The following is a 21,740-nucleotide window of genomic DNA, read 5'->3' as shown; positions in this document are numbered from 1 at the left end:
CCACTGCAAATTAACAACAGATGCAGATGCTAGCTCCACTTTTTGTTTCCAGCTTATGTGGGTAGCTTGGGAAATAAACCCTGGGTAGGCAGGCTTTGCAAGCAAGTGGCTTTAACCCCTAAGCCATCTTTCCAATCCTGAAAGTTTTTTTTGTTGTTTATTTATTTATCTCAGAGAGACAGAGAGGGAAAGAGGCAGAGAGAGAGAGAGAGAGAGAATGGGCACACTAGGGCCTCCAGCCACTGCAAATGAACTCCAGATACATACATCACCTTGTGCATCTGGCCTTCGTGGGTCCTTGGGAATCGAGCCTTGAACTGGGGTCCTTAGGCTTCATAGTCAAGTGCTTAACCACTAAACCATCTCTCTAGCCCCAGTTTTTTTTCTTTTTAAGAGACTTGAAGGGGAAAATGATGGACCAAGGAACTCAAAGGAAGTAGAGACAGTCTTATATGTCGGCAGGCGACGGCCTTGCTCATTTCTCTAGATAAACTTCTGGCCTTTAATACCAGACACATCAATGAGGCTGTAAGAATGTAACTGTGGGGCTGAAGAGATGGCTTAACAGTTAAGGTGTTTGCCAGCAAAGCCAAAGGATTCAAGTTCGCTTCCTCAGTACCCACATAAAGCCAGAGGCACAGGTGGAGCATGTGTCTGGAATTGGTTTACAGTGGCTGGCGGCTCTGGTGTGCCCTTTCTCTATCTGCCCCACCGTCTCTCTCAAATAAGTAAATAAATAAAAATTAAAAAAAAAACCAAAATGTAAGAGTGGAATTGTGCACATTCAGTAGAACAGATCACAGGATGCTGCTATGAGCTGAGCACATGAAAGCTTTTATTGTATTGTCCCTTAGGAGTGCTCAGAACCACACCATAAGTGAAATGATAAATGATTTCTTTTTCTTTTCTCTTCTTCTTTTTTTTTTGGTTTTTCCAGATAAGGTCTCACTCTCTCAATTTCTTTTTTGCTTTAGCATCAAAAACTGGCTGAGTGAAATGGTACATCTGACCTGCTGCCGGATCTGTGTGCGGTCGCTCTCTGGTGCCATTCGTTACCATAACAAGTTAGTATCTGGGGTCCTGCACCGCCCTGCCCTTAAGGAAGCGAGAGACCAAGGAAGATGATTGGAAGCCAGCTGGTGCTGGCTTAATTCTAACAATGTATCCCTCCGACCTTCTTCAAGTGTCACAGACATAACAGAGTGGTCTATTTGTAGGACACAAACATGAACATGTAGCCTTGCTTCCTAAGTGGGCATTTATGTTGTGGAGCCCAGGGCGTGCACCTTCTAGGTTCTTCCTGTGGGATGGGCCCGGCTGTACCATTGACAGTCCAAGCAGTGGACTTGCCGGTCTGGTTGTTGAGGGACATTCAGTGAGTAAGTTTCAAAGTCCGGTTTGGGCCAGGCCCGTCTGCTTTAGAAATGATGACGCTGGCAAGCCTGAGGTCTGGTGGAGGCTGGGGGCTGCTTTGCTGCCTCAGGCTGCCACTTCGCAAATTCTCTACCTGATCCTTAAAAATCACATGCTCTCTTCACTCCTCATCTTAGGGAATAAAAGTAGCTAGGGAATGTCACTAGCTAATTAAAAATGAGTGTGATTGCTTTTGAATTACTATTGTTAATTCACCTTTATTTTTATGTGGGTTTTTTTTGTTGTTGTTGTTTTGTTTTGTTTTTGTGCTGACCTGGAATTCACTATGAAGTCTCAGGATGGCCTCAAACTCATGGCTCTCCTCCCTCCTCTGCCTCCTGAGTGCTGCAATTAAAGGCATGCGCCACCACGCCCAGCTTCACCTTTATTTTTAAAACTATTATTATTAATAGTAGGAGTAGTATTGGTAGTGGTATTAGTAGTGGTGCTGCTGGTGGCATTTGAGATGGGGTCTTACTGTGTAACCCCATTTGGTCTGGAACTTTCTGTCCTCTTGCCTTAGATTTCCATGTGCAGGAGTTACACATGTGAGTCACCACACCCAGCTGGTATTACAGGTATGAGCCAGCAACATCATTATTGTAAGAGCTCTTAGAGTCAGCCCTTTTTTCACCCTGATTGGGTCTTTCTGTCTTATTCTTGGAAGGAAAACATTTTGTCTTTTGGCTTTACCAGGTGTTACCAATGAAAAGTTCGAATAAAAATTTTTCACACTGGAAGCCAAGCACCACATGTTCTCTCTCATATGGGGATCCTAGCTACAGAGGACTGGGCTTCTGTGTGAGAATGAAAATACTTAGTAGCAGAGGCCAGTAAGTTGAAAAGGAGACATAAAGGGTGGAGAAAGGAAGGGAGGAGGATACTTAATAGGTTGATATTGTATATATGTAATTACAATGATTGTAATGGGGAGGTAATATGATGGAGAATGGAATTTCAAACGGGAAAGTGTGGGGGTGGGGAGGGAGGGAATTACCATGGGATATATTTTATAATCATGGAAAATGTTAATAAAAATTTAAAAAAAAAAAATTTTCACACTGGGCTGGAGAGATGGCTTAGCTGTTAAGCGCTTGCCTGTGAAGCCTAAGGACCCTGGTTCGAGGCTCGATTTCCCAGGACCCGCATTAGCCAGATGCACAAGGGGGCGCATACATCTGGAGTTTGTTTGCAGTGGCTGGAGGCCCTGGTGCGTCCATTCTCTCTCTCACTGCCTTTCCCTCTGTGTCTGTTGCTCTCAAATAAATAAATAAATAAATGGAAAAAAAATTCACATTGGCTGGGTTTGGTAGCTCAGATAGGAAGAGCTAGAGTTCAAGGCCATAAGACCTTGTCTCAAAAACAAACAGAAAACACAAGAAAAAAAATGTAAATTATGTGATTTTGCAACTGTCCTCTCTCTGGGTTTTAGGTATAGGGCAGAAAAATTTATCTGGTAGAAGTGTGATCATAGAAAACACCTTCCAAAGTGTTTTAAGGACATAGCTTTTTCTAGAAGCATTTCAAATTTTCAGGAGACTGTGCTGAAGCCAGTATTCCTTCCCCTTACGTAGGCCTGAGCAAAAGTTCTTTGCCTTATGGGTATCAAGTATTAGTTTTCTTTTAGGGCACAGTTGGCCAAACTAAACTGTGGTCCTGGAGGCCGCATCTGGCCCTTCATCTGGTTTAAATAAAATTTTATCAGAACAGAGCCCTCCTTATTCATTTACATATTGTCTGTGGTCACCCTTGTCCCACAACAGTAGAATTCTTTAGTCCTGACATTAGGAATGGTGTGGCTAGCAAAGCTAAAATATTTGCCATCTGGCCCTTGACGGGAAATTTTCCCCGTTGACCTCTGGTGCAGGAGGGTAAGAAGGAAGCTCTGGTAAGTCAGTCTGTGTGTGTGGAGTTGATACTTATGATAATGAAAATGATATCAAAATAGCTCTGACTGAACAAGCAAAACATGAATTATAAAGAGAGTCCTAGCCCCTCACCCCAGTCATTACATGGAGAACATATTTCAAAGATGGCCTTATATGTCTGTAAACTTCAAAAAATACATATACTTAAAAAATTAAGCATCTTTGCTGGGTGTGGTGGCACACGCCTTTAATCCCAGCACCAGGGAGGCAGGGGTAAGAGGATAAACATGAGTTCAAGGTCACCCTGAGACTAAAGAGGTAATTCCAGGTCAGCCTGGGCTAGAACGAGAACCTACCTTGAAAAAAAAACAAACAACAAGAAAGTGTCTACATGGTGTTCTGTGAGACCGTGGGCATTTCCTGAGTGCTGATGGTCACCGTTGTTTGTAATTGCAGGCAGTACCGACCCCAGAAAGGTGGCATTTGTGTTGCTAACCATACTTCTCCCATAGATGTTTTGATCTTGACAACGGATGGATGTTATGCCATGGTAAGTGTCACTCATGGCTATTCCAAGTATGTGCTCCATGGATTGATCTAATTTTAATTTATTCAGGCAAGTGAGAAAGTTAGTTTCAGGTTAGAAAATTGGCCAGGTCGTTATTGTAGCTATAGGTGTTACATAGTATAAATACATAAGGAACAGATGGTGCAAGAAAAAGAAAGAAAACCATGGTTGAGGTGGCAACAGATTTCCTTATTGAAATATAAACATGCTTGAGTTTAATGGGGATTCAGTTCTCTTTTCAAAAACATTTATTTGCAAATAGAGAGAGAGCAGAGAGAAAGGACATGCCAGGGTGTCTTGCCACTGTAAATGAACTCCAGACACATACACCACTTCGTGGGTACTGGGGAATCAAACGTGGGCCATCAGGCTTGGCAAGCAAGCACCTTATCTGCTGAGCCATCACCCCTCAGTTCACTTTTCAAATCCCTTCTGGTCTTTAATTAAACTGTGCAATGTTAAAGTCATCTTCCTTAAAGTTGTACAAGCCCCGAGCCAACCAATTAGTCTCCCTTCAGGAACATAAATACAATTTAAAAAAGGAATCTGTTTCTTTAATGACGATCTAGCAAGGAAGGCAAATATTTATACCAAAGTACATTTCTCAGATCTTCTCCACAGCCTCCAAAGAAAAGAAAACAAAATCTAGCACAAAACCACAAAGCCCACAGAAAGGCAAATCTCAACATACCTTTTTGTGGGTGTGAACAGGTACCACATTGTGGCAATTAAAAAAAAAAAAAAAACTCTTTTGTTTCTATTGCTGTTGCACATTTGTCAAGACTGTCAGCATTGGCTCTGTGCCAGGTAAATTCTAGAAGGAAACCAAGCAGTCTTTGTCCGTGCTATGGTTAAACGTGCCCTAAACTGTCTGTGGAATGGGATGACTGGGATCTTTCCATTCCCTCGCAGGAATGGTTTGTGCTATGCAGAGAGCAGTGGGTTTTAGTTCACTTATAGCTCCGATGACTGATGGTCAAGTGTGTTTTCCTGAGGAAGTCTGTGAAGGAAGCCTGTTGCAGTCAGGTTCGTGTTGCTGGCAGAAAACACCCAACTGAGAGTAGCTTGTGGGAGGAAAGGATTTGTTTTGGCTTACAGACTTAAGGGGAAGCTCCATGATGACAGGCGAAAATGATGGCATGAGCAGAGGGTGGACATCACCTCCTGGCCAACATCAGGTGAACAGCAGCAGCAGGAGAGGAAGCTGGCTATGACACCCAGAAACCTGCCCCTAAAAAGACATTGTCTCCATGAAGCTCCAATTCCCAAAATGCCACCATCTGGGGACCTAGCATTCAGAACCCATATGTTTGTGTGGGACACCTGAATCAAACCACCGCAGAGTCCTTGCTTAGTATCTGCTGCAAGTGGGTGAGTGGGGTGTGGTGGCACACCCGCCAGTATTTCATTGTAAAAGAACCCCATTTCACAAAGAAGTTTTGACGGCCTTTGCAAAAATTTCTGTACATTGCTATATATTTATTTATTTTTATTTTTATCTTTTGGTTGTTTTTGAGGCAGGGTCTCACTCTAACCCAGTTTGACCTAGCACTAACTTTGTAGTCCCAGGCTGGCCTCAGACTCACAGTGATCTGCCTCCCCAAGTGCTGGGATGAAAGGTGTCACCACCATGCCTGACTTTTATCTATTTATTTATTTAGTTTTGGTTTTTCAAGGTAGGGTCTCACTCTAGCCCAGGCTTACATGAAATTCACTATGTAGCCTCAAGATGGCCTCGAACTCATGGTGATCCTCCTACCTCTGCCTCCTGAGTGCTGGGATGAAGGCGTGCACCACCATGCCCGGCTGCTTTATTTATTTTGAAATAACCTTATGGGCCGGGCAAACAAAACAACAACAACAAAAAAAAAAAAACTATGGGAAAAAATAACTTCATGGGCTGGAGAGATGGCTTAGCAGTTAAGGTGCTTGCCTGCAAAACCCAATGACCTGAATTTGATTCCCCAGTACCCAAGTAAACCAGATGCACAAAGTGGTGCATGCTTCTGGAGTTCATTTGCAATGGCTAGAGGCCCTGGCAAACCTATTCTCTCTCTCTCTACCTGCCTTTTTCTCACTCAAATGAATACATAAATAAAGTATTTTAAAAAGTAACTTCATTCATTTATTTAGTTTTTCTTTTTCTTTTTTTAACATATTTTATTTTTATTTATTGGAAAGAGAGAAGAGAATATGAGTGTGCCAGGGCCTCTAGCTACTGCAAACAAACTATGCCACCTGTGCACCTGACTTATGTGGGTACTGGGTAGTTGAACCTGGGTCCCTAGGCCTTGCAGGCAAGCCCTTTGACTGCTAAGCCATCTCTCTAGCCCCTATTTAGCCCCTATTATATACATATATACATGGCATATTGCCCATGGCAGTGCCAGAGGTGAAAGCCCAAGGCCTCATAGCCTGTGCTTCTCATCACTCCTCTTCTTCGCTTCCCTCCCTCTCTCCTCCCTTCCCTCTTCCTCTTCCTTCTGCTCTTTCCCCTCCTCCTCCTCCTTCTCTTCTTTTTCCTTGAGGTAGGGTCTCAGTGTAGCTCAGGCTGACCTGGAACTCACTCTGTAGCTCCAGGCTGGCCTCGAACTCATAGTGATCCTCCTACTTCAGGCTCCTGAGCTGGGATTAAAAGCGTGCTCCACCATGCCAGGCCTCTCCTCTCTTCTTACTACACTAGGCTTTTCCTCTCTTCCTAATAGGACAACGAGTTTGCTGAAATAGCGTGCCAGATGCTCGAGGCTACTCCACGGTTCTTAGTCTTATCAGATCCTGGAGGCCATTTCTTCTTCAGGTTCAAGATTAAGTTCGTCATGACACAGGTGTGGTGCGGAAGACATGGCAGTAGGAGAGAGGATAGACCTGAAAGTTGTTCTCTGACCTCCTCATGTGTGCTGCGACATGCACGTGTCTGTACTCACATGCATACACATGTGCGCGCGCACACGCGTGCACACACACACACACACACACACACACACACTAAGGTGAAGGGGTTCTTGAAGCCTCATCTCCTCCCTGAGGAATATTGGCAGATAATGGTTGCAGGACGTGGGAAAGTAATTTTTTTTTTCCAGTTGGCTAGCCACTGGTAAGTTGCCTTTAGGGCTTTGTCCATGTTCATAGATCTAACCCTAATCAAGTTCATTGACTCACAAAACAAAGTAGAAGGGCATTAGTTGGGAAGAGAAAGGATTCAGAGGAGGTAGGAGAGGGTTAGGGTTACTATAACCAAAATATATGCATGTGTGAAATAGTAAAAAATAGGTAAATAAAAATATTAGACATTACAGTGGCTGGAGGCCCTGGTGCTCCCATTCTTTCTGTTTCTCTCTCTCTCTCTCTGCCCCTCTCTCAAATAAATAAATAAAAATTTAAAAGCTACATATAACTACATCGGTGAATCTCAGAAAGCATTATGCTAAGTAGAAAATTCCAGATGCATAGGACATAATATCTGGTTTATATTCAAACAGAATTATGAAAAGATACATCTAAGGTGGAATAAAGCAGAACTGTGTCAGGGATGGGGGTATACAGAAGGGACTGATTGTAAAGGGACATGTGATGTGAGAGATGTGGTGTGGGAAATAAAAACTTTTCTACATCTTAAAAAAAAATATTAGACATAAAATTATTGAGAGGAAGTAGTAATCCCATTGTTAGATATTTTCTAAGGGAAATGAAAAACATACTTTCATGCAAAAAAATTGTGTGCATATACTCACAATAGCATTGCTCATATGGCCAAACAGTAGAAATAACCCAAATGAGTAACAACTGATGAATAAAATGTGGTGTATGAAAATAACTCAGGGGGGCTGGGGAGATTGTTTAGTTGTGAGAGGCACTTGCTTGCAAAGCCTGTGGCCTGGCTCCAGTTCCCCAGTACCTATGTGAAGCTAGGTGCACGAAGTGGCACATGTGTCTGGAGTTCATTTGCAATAGCAAAAATCCTTGCCGGGAGTGTTGGTGCATGACTTTAATCCCAGCACTCGGGAGGCAAAGGTAGGAGGATTGCCATGAATTTGAGACCACCTTGAGGATACAGAGTAAATTCCAGGTCAGCCTGGGCTAGAGTGAGACTCTACCTGGAAAACCCAAAAAAAAAAAGTGTTGATACACCCATATTCTCTCCAAGCAGGGTTTTAAAAGTCCCAGACCCTCCCCAAGCAGTTTTCTTTGGGTAGCTGTGTCTTTATGGTCTCTGTTTTTCCCCCAGGTTGGCCAGGCTCACAGTGGGTTGATGGGAATTATGCAGAGAGCTATGGTCAAGGCTTGTCCACATGTCTGGTTTGAACGTTCAGAAATGAAGGATCGACATCTGGTCACTAAGAGGTAAACACTGCGATTACTCATCATGCTAGCAGAAAATTTGCGGGGGGAGAGAGTCATCATTTTTCTCAGTCCATAGTCCCCTGGTCCTCATGCTTGGGCACGTGACACAGTGCATCATGTCACAAGTATGTGGTAGAGGAGGTTTGTTCACCTCATGGGGGCCAGGAAGCAAGAGAATGGAAGGACAACTGTCCCAGCATCTTTTTTTTGTTTGTTTTTGTTTTTGTTTTTTTGTTTTTCGAGGTAGTGTCTCACTCTGGTCCAGGCTAACCTGGAATTAACTCTGTAGTCTCAGGGTGGCCTTGAACTCATGGTGATCCTCCTACCTCTGCCTCCCGAGTGCTGGGATTAAAGGCGTGCGCCACCACGCCCAGCTTGTCCCAGCATCTTTTTTTTAAAAAATTTATTTATGTATTTATTTATTTGAGAGCGACAGACACAGAGAGAAAGACAGATAGAGGGAGAGAGAGAGAATGGGCGTGCCAGGGCTTCCAGCCCCTGCAAACGAACTCCAGACGCGTGCGCCCCCTTGTGCATCTGGCTAACGTGGGACCTGGGGAACCGAGTCTCGAACCGGGGTCCTTAGGCTTCACAGGCAAGCGCTTAACCGCTAAGCCATCTCTCCAGCCCTTGTCCCAGCATCTTTAAAGGAATGCGACGAGGGACTGACTTCCTTCCCCTGAGCCCCACCTCCCAAAGGCTCTGTCCACTTCCAGCAGTGCCACAGGGCGGCTCCTTGGAGGACACGCATCCAGGCTCTGGCAGAGCTTGCTTCATAGACAGTGAGGGAAGGCTTGCTAAGAAAGTACCTCCCAATTCACGGAATGGGTTCCAAAAGTCACCTGGTGAGAGAAACCTCCCATGGTTCACTTGTCTCTGACACTTTCATCACAGTTACTTAGTTTCTCTTTCCCTGAAAGATAGGTGCTCAGCTCTCCTAGTTTCTCGTCACTAATCCTCATCTTATGTCAAACTTAGGGTAGCCTAAAGGAGGCTAAGGATGGGGTTCCCATAAAAATGTCCAAGCTGGGCTGGAGAGATGGCTTAGAGTTTAAGGCACTTGCCTGCAAAGCCAAAGGACCCTGGTTTAAATCCCCAGGACCCGTGTAAGCCAGATGCACAAGGCGGCACATGTGTCTGGAGTTGGTTTGCAGCAGCTGAAAGCCCTGGTGCTCTCATTCTTTGTATCTGCTTCTCTCTCTCAAATAAATAAAATAAAAATAAAAATGCCCCCCACTCCCAATAAAAAGGAAAGAAAGTGAGGGAAGGAACCTCGTGGGCTCTGTAGAGATAAGCTTTGAGAAACTGTTGTTGGAAAACAGCTTTTCCCAGAGGTCTTTCACTGAAGGCACCAGGGTCCCTTCTATTGCAAAGGTGGCCCATATTTCTAATGAGATGTCCCCTTTCCTTCCTCTCTTCTCTCCTCTCTCCCCCTCCCCCACTTCCTTCCCTGACCTCCCCTTTTTTCCCCCATCCCTTTCTTCTCTAAAATATTTCTCTGTAGACCAGGCTGTCCTTGAACTTGTGATCCTCCTGCCTCATCCATCTAGTGCTGAGATTGCTCCACCTGGCTTACGGTGTTTATTTCACAGGAATGTTCAGCTTGACTCACTTGAGTCTTTTACTCAAGGGCCATAATGCGGACAAGTCCTGCATGTGATGAGTGTCCCCATTTTTCACAAAAGGAAACTTAAAGATGTCCTCAGAGCTCATGTCATGACTGTGTAGACTCTGAGTAAGCAAAAGGACTGGACATGGTGGTGCACCTATAACCCCAGCCCTTAGGTAGAAGCAGGAAGATCAGAAGTTCAAAGTCATTCTTGCCTATATAGCAAATTGAAAGCCAGTCTGAGTTATGCACAAGAGCTGCTCTCAAAAAATCAAAAGTATGTAAGAAAAAAAGAGAGGCAGAGGCACCAAAATCACTCACTTTAGAAGTAAAAGGGAGCAACTTGAGATATTTCCTTGTTTCTTTTCTAACAGCTTTATAAATACATTGTACCAATGGAGTATAAAGTATAAAGAATCTCACAAAGGACTTAGACCTCTTCCTTTGGAAAGGTAGACCTTTGATCTTTTGTTTTTCCTTATAGATTAAGAGAACACATTGCTGATAAGAAGAAGTTACCCATATTAATCTTTCCTGAAGGTAAGACCAGAGGTTGCCTACCAAGCCAAGCTAGAGTTGATGACAATGAACCCTTGGAAGTATATGGTAATACTGTTCTGGAGGAATGGGGTGCATCTCTGAGCTATTAATTTCCTACTTTCTGAAGAGATTTGGTGGAAGTCATGATACTTATCTGATTTTAAAGTCTTTTATTTATTTATTTATTTGAGAGCAACAGACAGAGAGAAAGAGGCACGGGGGTGGGGGGAGAGAGAGAATGGGCGCACCAGGGCCTCCAGCCACTGCACACGAACTCCAGATGCATGCGGCCCCTTGTGCATTGGTTTAAGTGGGTCCTGGGGAATCGAGCCTTGAACCAGGGTCCTTAGGTTCACATGCAAGCGCTTAACCACTAAGCCATCTCTCTAGCCCAAGTCTTTCTTTGTTTGTTTTTTCAAGGTAGGGTTTCACTCTAGCTCAAGCTGACTTCGAATTCACTATGTAGTCTCAGGGTGGCCTTGAACTCGCAGCTATCCATCCTCTTTTTTTTTTTTTTTTTTTTTTTTGGTTTTTCGAAGTAGGGTCTCGCTCTGGCCCAGGCTGACGTGGAATTCACTATGCAATCTCAGGCTGGCCTCAAACTCATGGCAATCCTCCTATCTCTGCCTCTCGAGTGCTGGGATTAAAGGCATGTACCACCTTACCTTTGCCTCCCAAGTGCTGTGATTAAAGGTGTGTGCCACCATTCCCAGCTAGTTTTAAAAGTCTTTTTTGTTTGTTAGTTTGTTTCAAGGTAGGGTCTCACTCTAGCCCAGACTGACTTGGCACTCACTCTGTAGTTCCAGACTGGCCTCAAACTCATAGCAATTCTCCTACCTCTGCCTCCTGAATGCCGAGATTAAAAGCCTCATGTCACCATGTCTAGGTAAAAGTCATTTTTACATAATAATATTAGATAGTGTCTATGACTTTTGAAGGGTTATATTTTAAATGTATTGAAATTGTCAACTGTCATGATGGAGTTTTAGCCAGTGAGTTATAGTAATGTGAAAATTTGCTATTAAAAGTGCTTAAGGGGGGCTGGAGAGATGGCTTAGCGGTTAAGCACTTGCCTGTGAAGCCTAAGGACCCTGGTTCGAGGCTCGGTTCCCCAGGTCCCACGTTAGCCAGATGCACAAGGGGGCGCACGCGTCTGGAGTTCGTTTGCAGAGGCTGGAAGCCTTGGCGCGCCCATTCTCTCTCTCTCCCTCTATCTGTCTTTCTCTCTATGTCTGTCACTCTCAAATAAATAAATAAAAAATGAACCAAAAAAAATTTAAAAAAAAAAGTGCTTTAGGGGGCTGGAGAGATGGCTTCATGGTTAAGGCACATGCCAGTGTAGCCTAAGGACCCAGGTTTGATTCTCTAGGTCCCACGTAAACCTCTCTTCCTAACTATAATAAATAAAAATAAAATCTTTTTTAAAAATAGTACTTAAGGGCTGGAAACATGCTGCAGTAGTTAAAGGAACTAGCTTTCAAAGCTTGATTGTTCCTGTTTTATTCCCCAGCATTAAAGAACTTAAAAACTGGGTATAGTGGTACTTGGGATGCTGATGTAGGAGGATTGTCATGAGTTCTGGGGCAACCTGGGGATACAAATTGAGTTCTAGGTTCTCCTGAGCTACAGTGAGACACAACTTTGATTAAAAAAAAAAAAAAAAAGCCAGGCATGGGTGTACATACTCAGCACTTGGGAAGCAGAGGTAAAAGGATACCTAAGAGCTCAAGGCCAACCTGAGACTACAGAGTGAGCTCCAGGTCAGTCTTTTTGGAGAGATTGCTCAGTGGTTAAGGTGTTTGCCTGTGAAGCCTAAGGATCCAGGTTTGATTTCTGAGGACCCACATAAATCAGATGCACATGGTGGCACATGTGTCTGGCGTTTGTTTGCAGTGGCTGGAGACTTTTGCATACCCATTCTCTTTATCTACCTCTTTTCCTTCTCTCTCTCAAATAAATAAAACAATGAATAAAATATTTTTAAAAATTAAAAAATGAGGAAATAAATAGTCTAATTAATGTTGCTGGGTTTTGGCTTAGTGTGCTTGCAAAGCATGCCAGACTGGGTTTAATTCTCCAGACCCATGTAAATCCAGATGCACACAGTGGTGTCTGGAGTTCATTTGCAGAGGCAAGAGGCCCAGAGAGCCTGGTACACCTATTTTCTCTCTCTGCTTGCAAATAAATAAATACAAATAATTTTAAGTGTTTAAAAGGGCTGGAGCAGTGGATCAGTGGTTAAGGCACTTACCTGCAAAGCCTAACAACCTAGGTTCAATTCCTCAGTGTCTACATAAAGCCAGATGTACAAAGTGGCACATCCATCTGGAATTTATTTGCAGCCCTGGTGCACCCATTCTCTATCTCTCACTGCTTACAAATAAATTTTAAAAAGTATATAAAACTTTTTAATTACTCTGTAAGCAGGGATTAACTTGTGAAATGATAGTCAAATATCAAATATCAAAAATAACTCATTTTAAATTTGTTTAATGACTCACTTTCCCACTCCTACCTTCCTGCAGGAACCTGCATTAACAATACTTCAGTCATGATGTTTAAAAAGGGAAGCTTTGAAATCGGGGGAACCATATATCCAGTGGCAATAAAGGTAAATGTAACATTTTTTTAAAAAGGGAAAAGTTTGGATTAGTAACTTATTTTTATATAATTACAAATTTAAAAAATGGAAGATAAGGAACATTTGCATACTTAGACTTACCAGTTCTGGGCTGAGAAGATGGCTCAGAAGTTAAAGGCAGTTGCTTGCAAAGCCTGTCAGTTCAGCTTCAGCTCCCCAGTATCCATGTAAAGCTGAGTGCACAAAGTAGTGTGTGCATCTGGAGTTTAACTGCAGTGCCAAGAGGCATTGGAGTGCCCATTCTCTCTCTCTGCTTCCAAATAGATAAATAAAAATATTTCTTCTTAATGTATTTTTATTTATTTGAGAGAGAACAAATAGGCTTGTGTTGCAATCAGGTTCACATTACTGGCAGAAAACACCCATCCAAGAGCAGCTTGTGGGAAAAAGGGTTTATTTTGGCCTATACACTCGAGGGGAAACTCCATGATGGCATGAGCAGAGGGTGGATATAATCTCCTGGCCAACATCAGGTGGACAATAGCAACAGGAGAGTGTGTCAAACACTGGCAAGGGTAAGCTGGCTGTAATACCCATAAGCCTGCCCCTAACAATACACTGCCTCCAGGAGGGTTTAATTCCCAAATTCCCATCAGCTGGGGACATGGCATTCTGAACACCTAAGTTTATGGGGGGCACTTGGATCAAACCACCACAACATGCTAGTGCCTTCAACCACTGAGCCATTTTCCCAGTATGGTAAAAATATTTTATTTTAGAGAAAGCGAGCAAGAGAGAGAGGGATAGAGAATTGGCGTGCCAGGGCCTCAGCCACTAAAGTTGAACTCCAGACACTGTGCCACCTACTGGGCATGTGTGACCTTGCACTTGCCTCACTTTTGTGCATTTGGCTTAGGTGGAATCTGGAGACTGGTATGTGGGTCCTTAGGCTTTACAGGGAAGCACCTTAACTGCTAAGCCATCTCTTCCGCCTAGCAAAAATATTTGTTAAAGGTTTATTAGTTCTTTATAATTTGCCTTATTTGTATTTGTTCTGTCTGTCATCTGTCTCTTCACCAATAGACAGAACTATATTGGAGTATAAGGTTCCAGAGGTTCTATTAAGTACTAAGGATATGGAAATAAGCAAAAGACAGATAAGACTCCCCACTTTCACTGACCTTCCAATTAAACCTGAAGACAAATATTTAATAGTTATATGAATAATCCTCATTTGAGTACTCTGGGGCTCTATTTAGCAAAGTAGTTGACTCTAATTGGAGAAACTAGCTGGCCTGGTTTATACATTTTATAATTCAGTTCTATCAAATGAAATGCCTTTTCTTCTCATTCATTAAAAACTGATATGGGGCTGGGGAGTTAGCTGAGTGGTTAAAGGCACTTGCTTGCAAAGCCTGCTAGCCTGGTTTCATTTCTCCAGTACCCATGTAAAGCCAGTTGCACAAAGTGATGCATGTGTCTGGCATTTGTTTGCAGTGCCAAGAGGCCTGGCTATGTCTTCTCTCTCTTCCGTGCATATAAGTAAATGAAGAAAAATAACAACAAAGCACCATTGACATGAGGAGGAGAAGCCATCACTTAACTCATAACTGAGATGTGTTTTCTTTTCCTTAGTACAACCCTCAGTTTGGTGATGCATTTTGGAACAGTAGTAAATACGGCGCTGTGAGCTACTTGCTTCGGATTATGACCAGCTGGGCCATCGTCTGTGATGTGTGGTACATGCCCCCCATGACCAGAGAGGTATTACTTAGATCAGACTGGTCTTTGGTGCTTTATTTAGCCTGATAAAGGCAAGAAAACCTTTGCTTAAAAATCTGGGTGTGTCCTTTCTTAGCATGTCTTTCTGCTTTCTCATTAAAGAATTATTTCTTAGTAATGCATTTAGTGTTATAAAGTAAATAACAATGAATATGAGACATCAAGTATTTAAATATTATACCCACAGTGTGCTATATTTCATTTAACCAGGAAGGAGAAGATGCGGTTCAGTTTGCTAACAGGGTTAAATCCGCTATTGCTGTCCAAGGAGGCTTGACTGCACTTCCCTGGTAAGAAAGTCTTCAGAAATACTTTTGTTATTTTAATTAAAAAAACACACTTAAGATTGTTAATTACAGCTGGGGAGATTGCTCAGTGGTTAAAGGTGCTTGCTTGCAAAGCCTGTTGGCCTCAGTTTGACTCCCCAGTACCCACGTAAAGGCAGATGCACAAAGTAGTGCATGGGCCTGAGTTCATTTGCAGTGGCTAGAGGTCCTGGTGTGCCCATACTCTTGTCTCTCTCTCTCAAATGAATAAAATATATATATATATTTTTTTTTATTAAGATTGTTGTTACCAGCCAGGCATGGTGGCGCACGCCTTTAATCCCAGCTCGTGGGAGGCAGAGGTAGGAGGGTCGCCGTGAGTTTGAGGCCACTCTGAGACTACATAGTGAATTCCAGGTCAGGGTGGGCTACAGTGAGACCCTACCTCAAAACAAACAAACAAACAAACAAACAACAAACAAAGATTGCTGTTTATTATGCTGGTTAGCTGAGCAAACAAACAATAGTGGTTTATAGAAGGTAGCAATGGCTTAAATGGCTTTTCTCTTGCACCTGTACATAAACCTCTTTTCCATCTCTTCTTCTTACCTGACATTCCAACCCTGTTAAGACAAACAAAAAAAACGTAGATTTTTTTTTTCTTTTCTTTGTATTGGGCCATGTACAACAATTTCTAACATAAGATTACTGTTGGGTTTTTTTTTTCCCCCCTTTTGGTTCTTCAAGGTAAAGTCTCACTCTCGCCCAGGCTGACCTCAAACTCACAGCAATCCTCCCACATCAGCACCCCACCCTCTACCCCCCCCCCCAGGTCTGGGATTAAAGGTGTGTGCCACTGTGCCTGGCAAGATTACCTTTACCTACTTGGTTTCTTTCAAAAAGAACAACAGCTCCACTGCCTTTCCACATATATGTCATCTATCTGTTGGTTATGAATGAACACATTTAGAGTGATTTCTTTGCGCATGAAGTGAGAACTGCTGAGTGAACTCAGATTGGCTTTTTTTTTTTTAAATTTTTATTTATTTATTTATTTATTTATTTATTTATTTATTTGAGAGTGACAGACACAGAGAGAAAGACAGATAGAGGGAGAGAGAGAATGGGCGCGCCAGGGCTTCCAGCCTCTGCAAACGAACTCCAGACGCGTGCGCCCCCTTGTGCATCTGGCCAACGTGGGACCTGGGGAACTGAGCCTCGAACTGGGGTCCTTAGGCTTCACAGGCACGTGCTTAACCGCTAAGCCATCTCTCCAGCCCTCAGATTGGCTTTTATATGTAGCTATTGCCTTTTCAAAGAATTCAGCTCTGTCGTCAGTGCGCAGGGCGGCAGAGTAATGTTTAAGACTCTGGAGGAGGGCTGGAGAGATGGCTTAGTGGTTAAGCGCTTGCCTGTGAAGCCTAAGGACCCAGGTTCGAGGCTCGGTTCCCCAGGTCCCACGTTAGCCAGATGCACAAAGGGGAGCACGCGTCTGGAGTTCGTCTGCAGAGGCTGGAAGCCCTGGCGTGCCCATTCTCTCTCTCCCTCTATCTGTCTTTCTCTCTGTGTCTGTCACTCTCAAATAAATAAAAAATTAAAAAAAAAAAAAAAGACTCTGGAGGAGAGAGATCACAGCTGGGATGGGCAGCAAAGCAGAGAGGTTTGCAGGGTACCTGTGAAGAGAATGTACAGAACAGCTCCAGGATGCTCAAGGACAAATTGCTCACTCCACCCCCTCTTTTTGGTCTGGTCCTTGCAAAAGGAAAAAGGCTTTTCTTATTTTCCCTTCCATTGGTAATTTCTCACTAATCAGAATTCATGTACAAGCCAGAGAATTGCACTGGTCTCAGGCAAGGCGGGTATCTATATTCAGGTCAAGTTCTGGCCCCAGGACACTGAGTTTGCTGCATCATGTATGGTTGCTCTGCTCACCAGAAAGCACTTGTAAACATGCGTCCTTAGCTGGGTTCAAATTAAACAGTCATACTATAGAGTAGCAGGTTCTCAGTGCACACTCTCCTAGGAGTTCAAATCTAAAACATTAGCATAGGGAGGAATAGTGACCACTGGTAGCCTACTCTCCCCCAGGCTCTTCCAGTGTAACCTCAACAGCCCTGCGAGTTGCCACCGTGAATCTGGTTGAACCATTCACAGGCTCTGAATGCAGGCATGCTGTCTACTCCAGCACTGACTTCCGGTCAAATGCAAGTTATGGTTTTATTTTCTGTCTTGAGTCTGTTCTGGAGTGTGGAGGAGTATAAATACAGGAGATGTAGTGGTTTGAACAAAAATCAGCCTTAGAAACATAGAGTTAGATTTGAATAATGCTTACTTATTTATAGTTGAGGAATTTGCCCACACTAATAATTTGCCCTGCACGTATAGCACTCTCACCATTTCTTTTTTTTTTTTCGAGGTAGGGTCTCACTCTAGCCCAGGCTGACCTGGAACTCACTATGGAGTCTCAGGGTGGCCTCGAACTCTCAGCGATCCTCCTACCTCTGCCTCCCGAGTGCTGGGATTAAAGGCGTGCGCCACCACGCCCAGCACTCTCACCATTTCTTGAGGGTATATTTAACTTTTTTTCATAGGGCTTCTGAGTAAAGCATAAATAGATGAAAAACAACTTTTTTTTTTTGGTAGGGAAAAGTCTAGGGATACAATCTTGGTTTTAATCTTTGTTTTAATTCAGACATTGAATACAGCAGCCTAACCTCTAAAAGAAACTGGGTGGAGGTGATATTACTGTTTTAAGCAAACATCATAAAGAGTGGTCTTTCCTCAAAGTGACATAAATTTGGTCCTCGTACTGCCTCACTGTGAACCAGCTGCTTAAGTGTTCTGATACCACAAGGCATGGCTTAACATCTAGTCTTGTTATATTGCTGGAGAAGAGCTCTCATGTTTACCTTTTCTTTTCTTCTCTTTTCCTTTCCTTTCCTTTCTTTCTTTGTATTTATTTATTTATTTATTTGAGAGCGACAGACACAGAGAGAAAGACAGATAGAGGGAGAGAGAGAGAATGGGCGCGCCAGGGCTTCCAGCCTCTGCAAACGAACTCCAGACGCGTGCGCCCCCTTGTGCATCTGGCTAACGTGGGACCTGGGGAACCGAGCCTCGAACCGGGGTCCTTAGGCTTCACAGGCAAGCGCTTAACCGCTAAGCCATCTCTCCAGCCCCTTTTTTTGTATTTTTAACGTAGGGTCTTGCTTTAGCCCAGGCTGACCTGGAACTCACTATGTAGTCTCAGGGTGGCCTCGAACTCATGTTGCTCTACTTCTGTCTCCTGAGTATTGGGATTAAAGATGTACACCAGCATGCTTGGCTATTTACCTTTTCAAAAAATATTTATTTGGACAGAGAGAGAAAAAGAGAGAGAGACAGAGAGAGGGAGAGAGAGAGTGAGTGAGCATGGGTGCACCAGGGTCTTCTGCCACTCTAAACGAACTCCAGACGCATGCGCCACTCTGTGCATCTGGCTTTATGTGTGTGCTAAGTCGTAACTGGGCTTTTGGAGTTTTCAAGCAAGAGCCCTTGACCTCTGAGCCATCTCTGCAGCCCCCTTGTATTTCCTTTCTGTTCCCAGGGATGGAGGGCTGAAGAGAGCAAAGGTGAAGGACACCTTTAAGGAAGAGCAGCAGAAGAATTACAGCAAGATGATTGTGGGAAATGGCTCTCCCCAGGTAGAAGGGGACTGAAGCACTCATTGCTAAGCTTGACTTTTCAGAACTGGCCTCCAGAAGTGAACTGATTGTTATTTTTTATTGTTAGTCTTTTCTATAGGATGAATGTGTCTCCTTGTATGCCAGAGGCAGAAGCTACCAGTGGCCTTTCTGACCCCTATGGCTACAGCATTAACTCCATGAACTGTGAGGTAGAATTTCTGAGTTGAAAGAAATTCTGCCTTATTTAAAATGATGGTGTCATTGGTGATTGACTGAAATATTTGTATGGAAAAGGTGCTTCTGGAATGTGTTTGGAACTTGTTAATAGGGTAATCCTCAAACAGTTCTAGAATTGACTTTTCCTCTTTCCTTTAATGCCTTTCAGTTTTATTTTTCTCATTTAGATAGTTTGATGCAGTCAGGCTTGCCTTGAACTCCTGATCATCCTGCCTCCAACTCCCAAGTGTTGGCATCACAGGCACGCATCACCATGCCCAGGGTTTCCCTTCAGTAGCTTGAATGGTGAGATTACCTGTCAGTTAAATTCTACTAGAAGGTTGAGAAGAAAAATGGAGGATTGTATTTAGGGGAAAGGATGAGTTTGTGATCACCTGATCTGAAAGGGAAGGAAATGGAAATTTTCTTAACCAGTGTGTAAGAAGAGAAGTACTAATTGATAAGCTTCTTGAGAGGAAAGAGACTAGAAGCAGCCAGGTCTGGTGGCGCACGCCTGTAATACAGCACTCAGGAGGCAGAGGTAGGAGGATCATTGTGAGGTTGAGGCCAGCCTGGAGTACATGGTGAATTCCAGGTCAGCCTGGGCTAGAGCGAAACTCTACCTCAAAAAGAGAGAGAGAATAGAAGCAAATTTGTGTGTGTGTTTACGTATAGGCAACACATTTCAGTCTGCAATGGCAGTGAAAAGAGTAGTTAGTTTTCCTTGTTTGTACATTAAAAAGCCTCTTTCATCTAATGATTTGTTTTTGAAACCAAATATGTTTTCAAGTAGGAGGAGTCTTTAAAATAAAGTCACTTTGAATATCTTCAGTATGAATGAGTGAAGTGTGCGGAGCTGCCCTCACTGCTCACGCTCATCTTCACTCCACGCCTTTACTTTGGCGGTTTATTCCCAAATGTTCCCAGTCTCCTAAGCAGAGAAGTAAATGGTATAATTACCTTTTGGAAACTGAGCCTTAAATCTTTTTAAAGGGGAGAAATAAGCTTTCTCCTGTTCAAATGGCATAAGCAATATTTGATAGCAATATGTAAACTCTGGAGAGTGTTATCTCTGGTGACCATGTGCAGAATGTGAACTATCTTATTACGGCATAAATAAATTTTATATTTTTAAATGTGTGTCACGTTATTTCCTCCTCCTCTCGCTTCCTTCTGGCTTTGAGTAAGTTAAGTTCCTATTGCAAAACAAGGATTGTTTTCATTTCTGTGACATACTTAAGATGTTACCGGACCAGAACACCTGGGGAACTTGGACATCAATCATTGGTCTTATTTCCACTTTCTTTTTCAATCTATTTTAAAAAACAATATTTATTTTAGAGAAAGAAAGACAGAGAGAGAATGGGCATGCCAGGGTATGCAGCAGCTATGACTGAACTGCAGATACGTGCACCAACTTGTGCATCTGGCTTATGTGAGTCCTGGCGCGGGGGGGTTGAACCTGGGTCCTTAGGCTTTACTAAGCCATCTCCACAGCCCTTACATACACTTTAGAAATACACACACATGCTAACTAACTAACTAAATAAATAAATAATACCACTTATAAAGACAACCTTAAGAGACAGTTACTGGCTGGGGAGATGGCTCAGCAGGTAAAGGCACTACCATGCAAAGCATGCTGGCTGGGGTTCAAGTCCCCTGTGCCCATAGGACAACCCAGCTCTGTGGAGGCTGAAGCAGGAGGATTGCCATAGATTTGAGGCCATCTGGGCTATAGGGTAAATTCCAGTTCAGCCTGTGCTACAGTGCAAAACCTTGTCTCAGGGATGAAAGAAAGAAAAAGAAATGAACAGTCTGGTATTCAGTATTTCCAAGTCTTTGACACAATAGTTGTGATGGGATATCAAGGAGTTAGTAGAAAAATCCTGTTAGTTGTGACCATTCATCTAACCCTCATGAGATTCATTCACTGAAGCCCGAGTTGCCCCCCCCCAATACTGTGCCCATATTGACAGATGGCAGATGTGGTGGTGTGAATGGATGTTCCCCAATAGACTCAGTTTTAGTAAGGCTTTAGATCTCCTGGAGAAGGTGTCACTGTTGGGGGTGGATTTGGAATTTCCAGCCAAAGATATGCAAAGTGCCTGAACTTGGCCTAGAGCTCCTGAAGTGTGCTTACTAGTGCTGGTGGTGGTTACTTCTCCCTCTCCCTCTCCCTCCCCTCCCCTCCCCTCCCTTCTCTCCTCTCTCCTCTCTCCTCTCTCCTCTCTCCTCTCTCCTCTCTCCTCTCTCCTCTCTCCTCTCTCTCTCTCTTCCCTCTCTCTCTCTCTCTCTCTCTCTCTCTCTCTCTCTCTCTCTCTCTCTCTCTCTCTCTCTCGGCTTGGACCTGTGACAACATGCCAGCTTCTTTCACCATTATGGAACTTCCTCTCAATCTGTTAGCTTCAAATAAATTCCTTATTCCTCTCACAAACTGTATCTGGTCTGGAAGTTTATCCCAGCAGTGTGAGGAGGCTGTCTACTACAGCAGGTCTCAAGGAATGCCGGGGGTTCTGAAATAGCATGGCACACCCTGTAGTTGGATGAGTGGCTGTATGTAACGCACGTGAAATGGTCCTTTCTGGCAGTCTGCAAAGGACATTCTCCAGGAGGCCCTGTATAATCAGACCGCCGAGGTGTGAGCAGCATCATGATGACTCATCCTCTCCTGAGTGAGCATGTGGAACTTTGGCCTTTCGGTACATATCTGCCCATTGAAGACGGTGTTGTTTGTTTCCTGTGATTACAGCTGCTCTTCTTGGTTTTTTGAGGTAGGGTCTCACTGTAGCCCAGGCTGACCTGGAATTCACTCTGTAGTCTCAGGGTGGCCTCGAACTCACAGTGATCCTCCTACCTCTGCCTACCGAGTGCTGGGATTAAAGGTGTGC

At 43.6% G+C, this 21,740-nt stretch overlaps 1 protein-coding gene across 1 annotated transcript in view; it reads left to right on the top strand.

The window, feature by feature from the left end:
• The window catches only part of Gpat3 (glycerol-3-phosphate acyltransferase 3), a 75,971-nt gene extending 55,986 nt beyond the window's left edge, over positions 1-19,985 (top strand). The window contains exons 6-13 of the mRNA XM_004653489.2: positions 975-1,064; positions 3,738-3,831; positions 8,075-8,190; positions 10,284-10,339; positions 12,865-12,950; positions 14,556-14,684; positions 14,913-14,992; positions 18,555-19,985. Coding sequence (XP_004653546.2) covers positions 975-1,064; positions 3,738-3,831; positions 8,075-8,190; positions 10,284-10,339; positions 12,865-12,950; positions 14,556-14,684; positions 14,913-14,992; positions 18,555-18,666 — 763 coding nt within the window. The 3' untranslated portion in view covers positions 18,667-19,985. The remainder of the gene's footprint in view (positions 1-974; positions 1,065-3,737; positions 3,832-8,074; positions 8,191-10,283; positions 10,340-12,864; positions 12,951-14,555; positions 14,685-14,912; positions 14,993-18,554) is intronic.
• Positions 19,986-21,740: the final 1,755 nt, after the last annotated feature.

This window comes from Jaculus jaculus, chromosome 2 (genome assembly GCF_020740685.1).
Source record: "Jaculus jaculus isolate mJacJac1 chromosome 2, mJacJac1.mat.Y.cur, whole genome shotgun sequence".
NCBI lineage: Eukaryota > Metazoa > Chordata > Mammalia > Rodentia > Dipodidae > Jaculus > Jaculus jaculus.
Note: the sequence above shows the minus strand (reverse complement) of the source record. Positions and strands in the feature narration are given on the sequence as shown.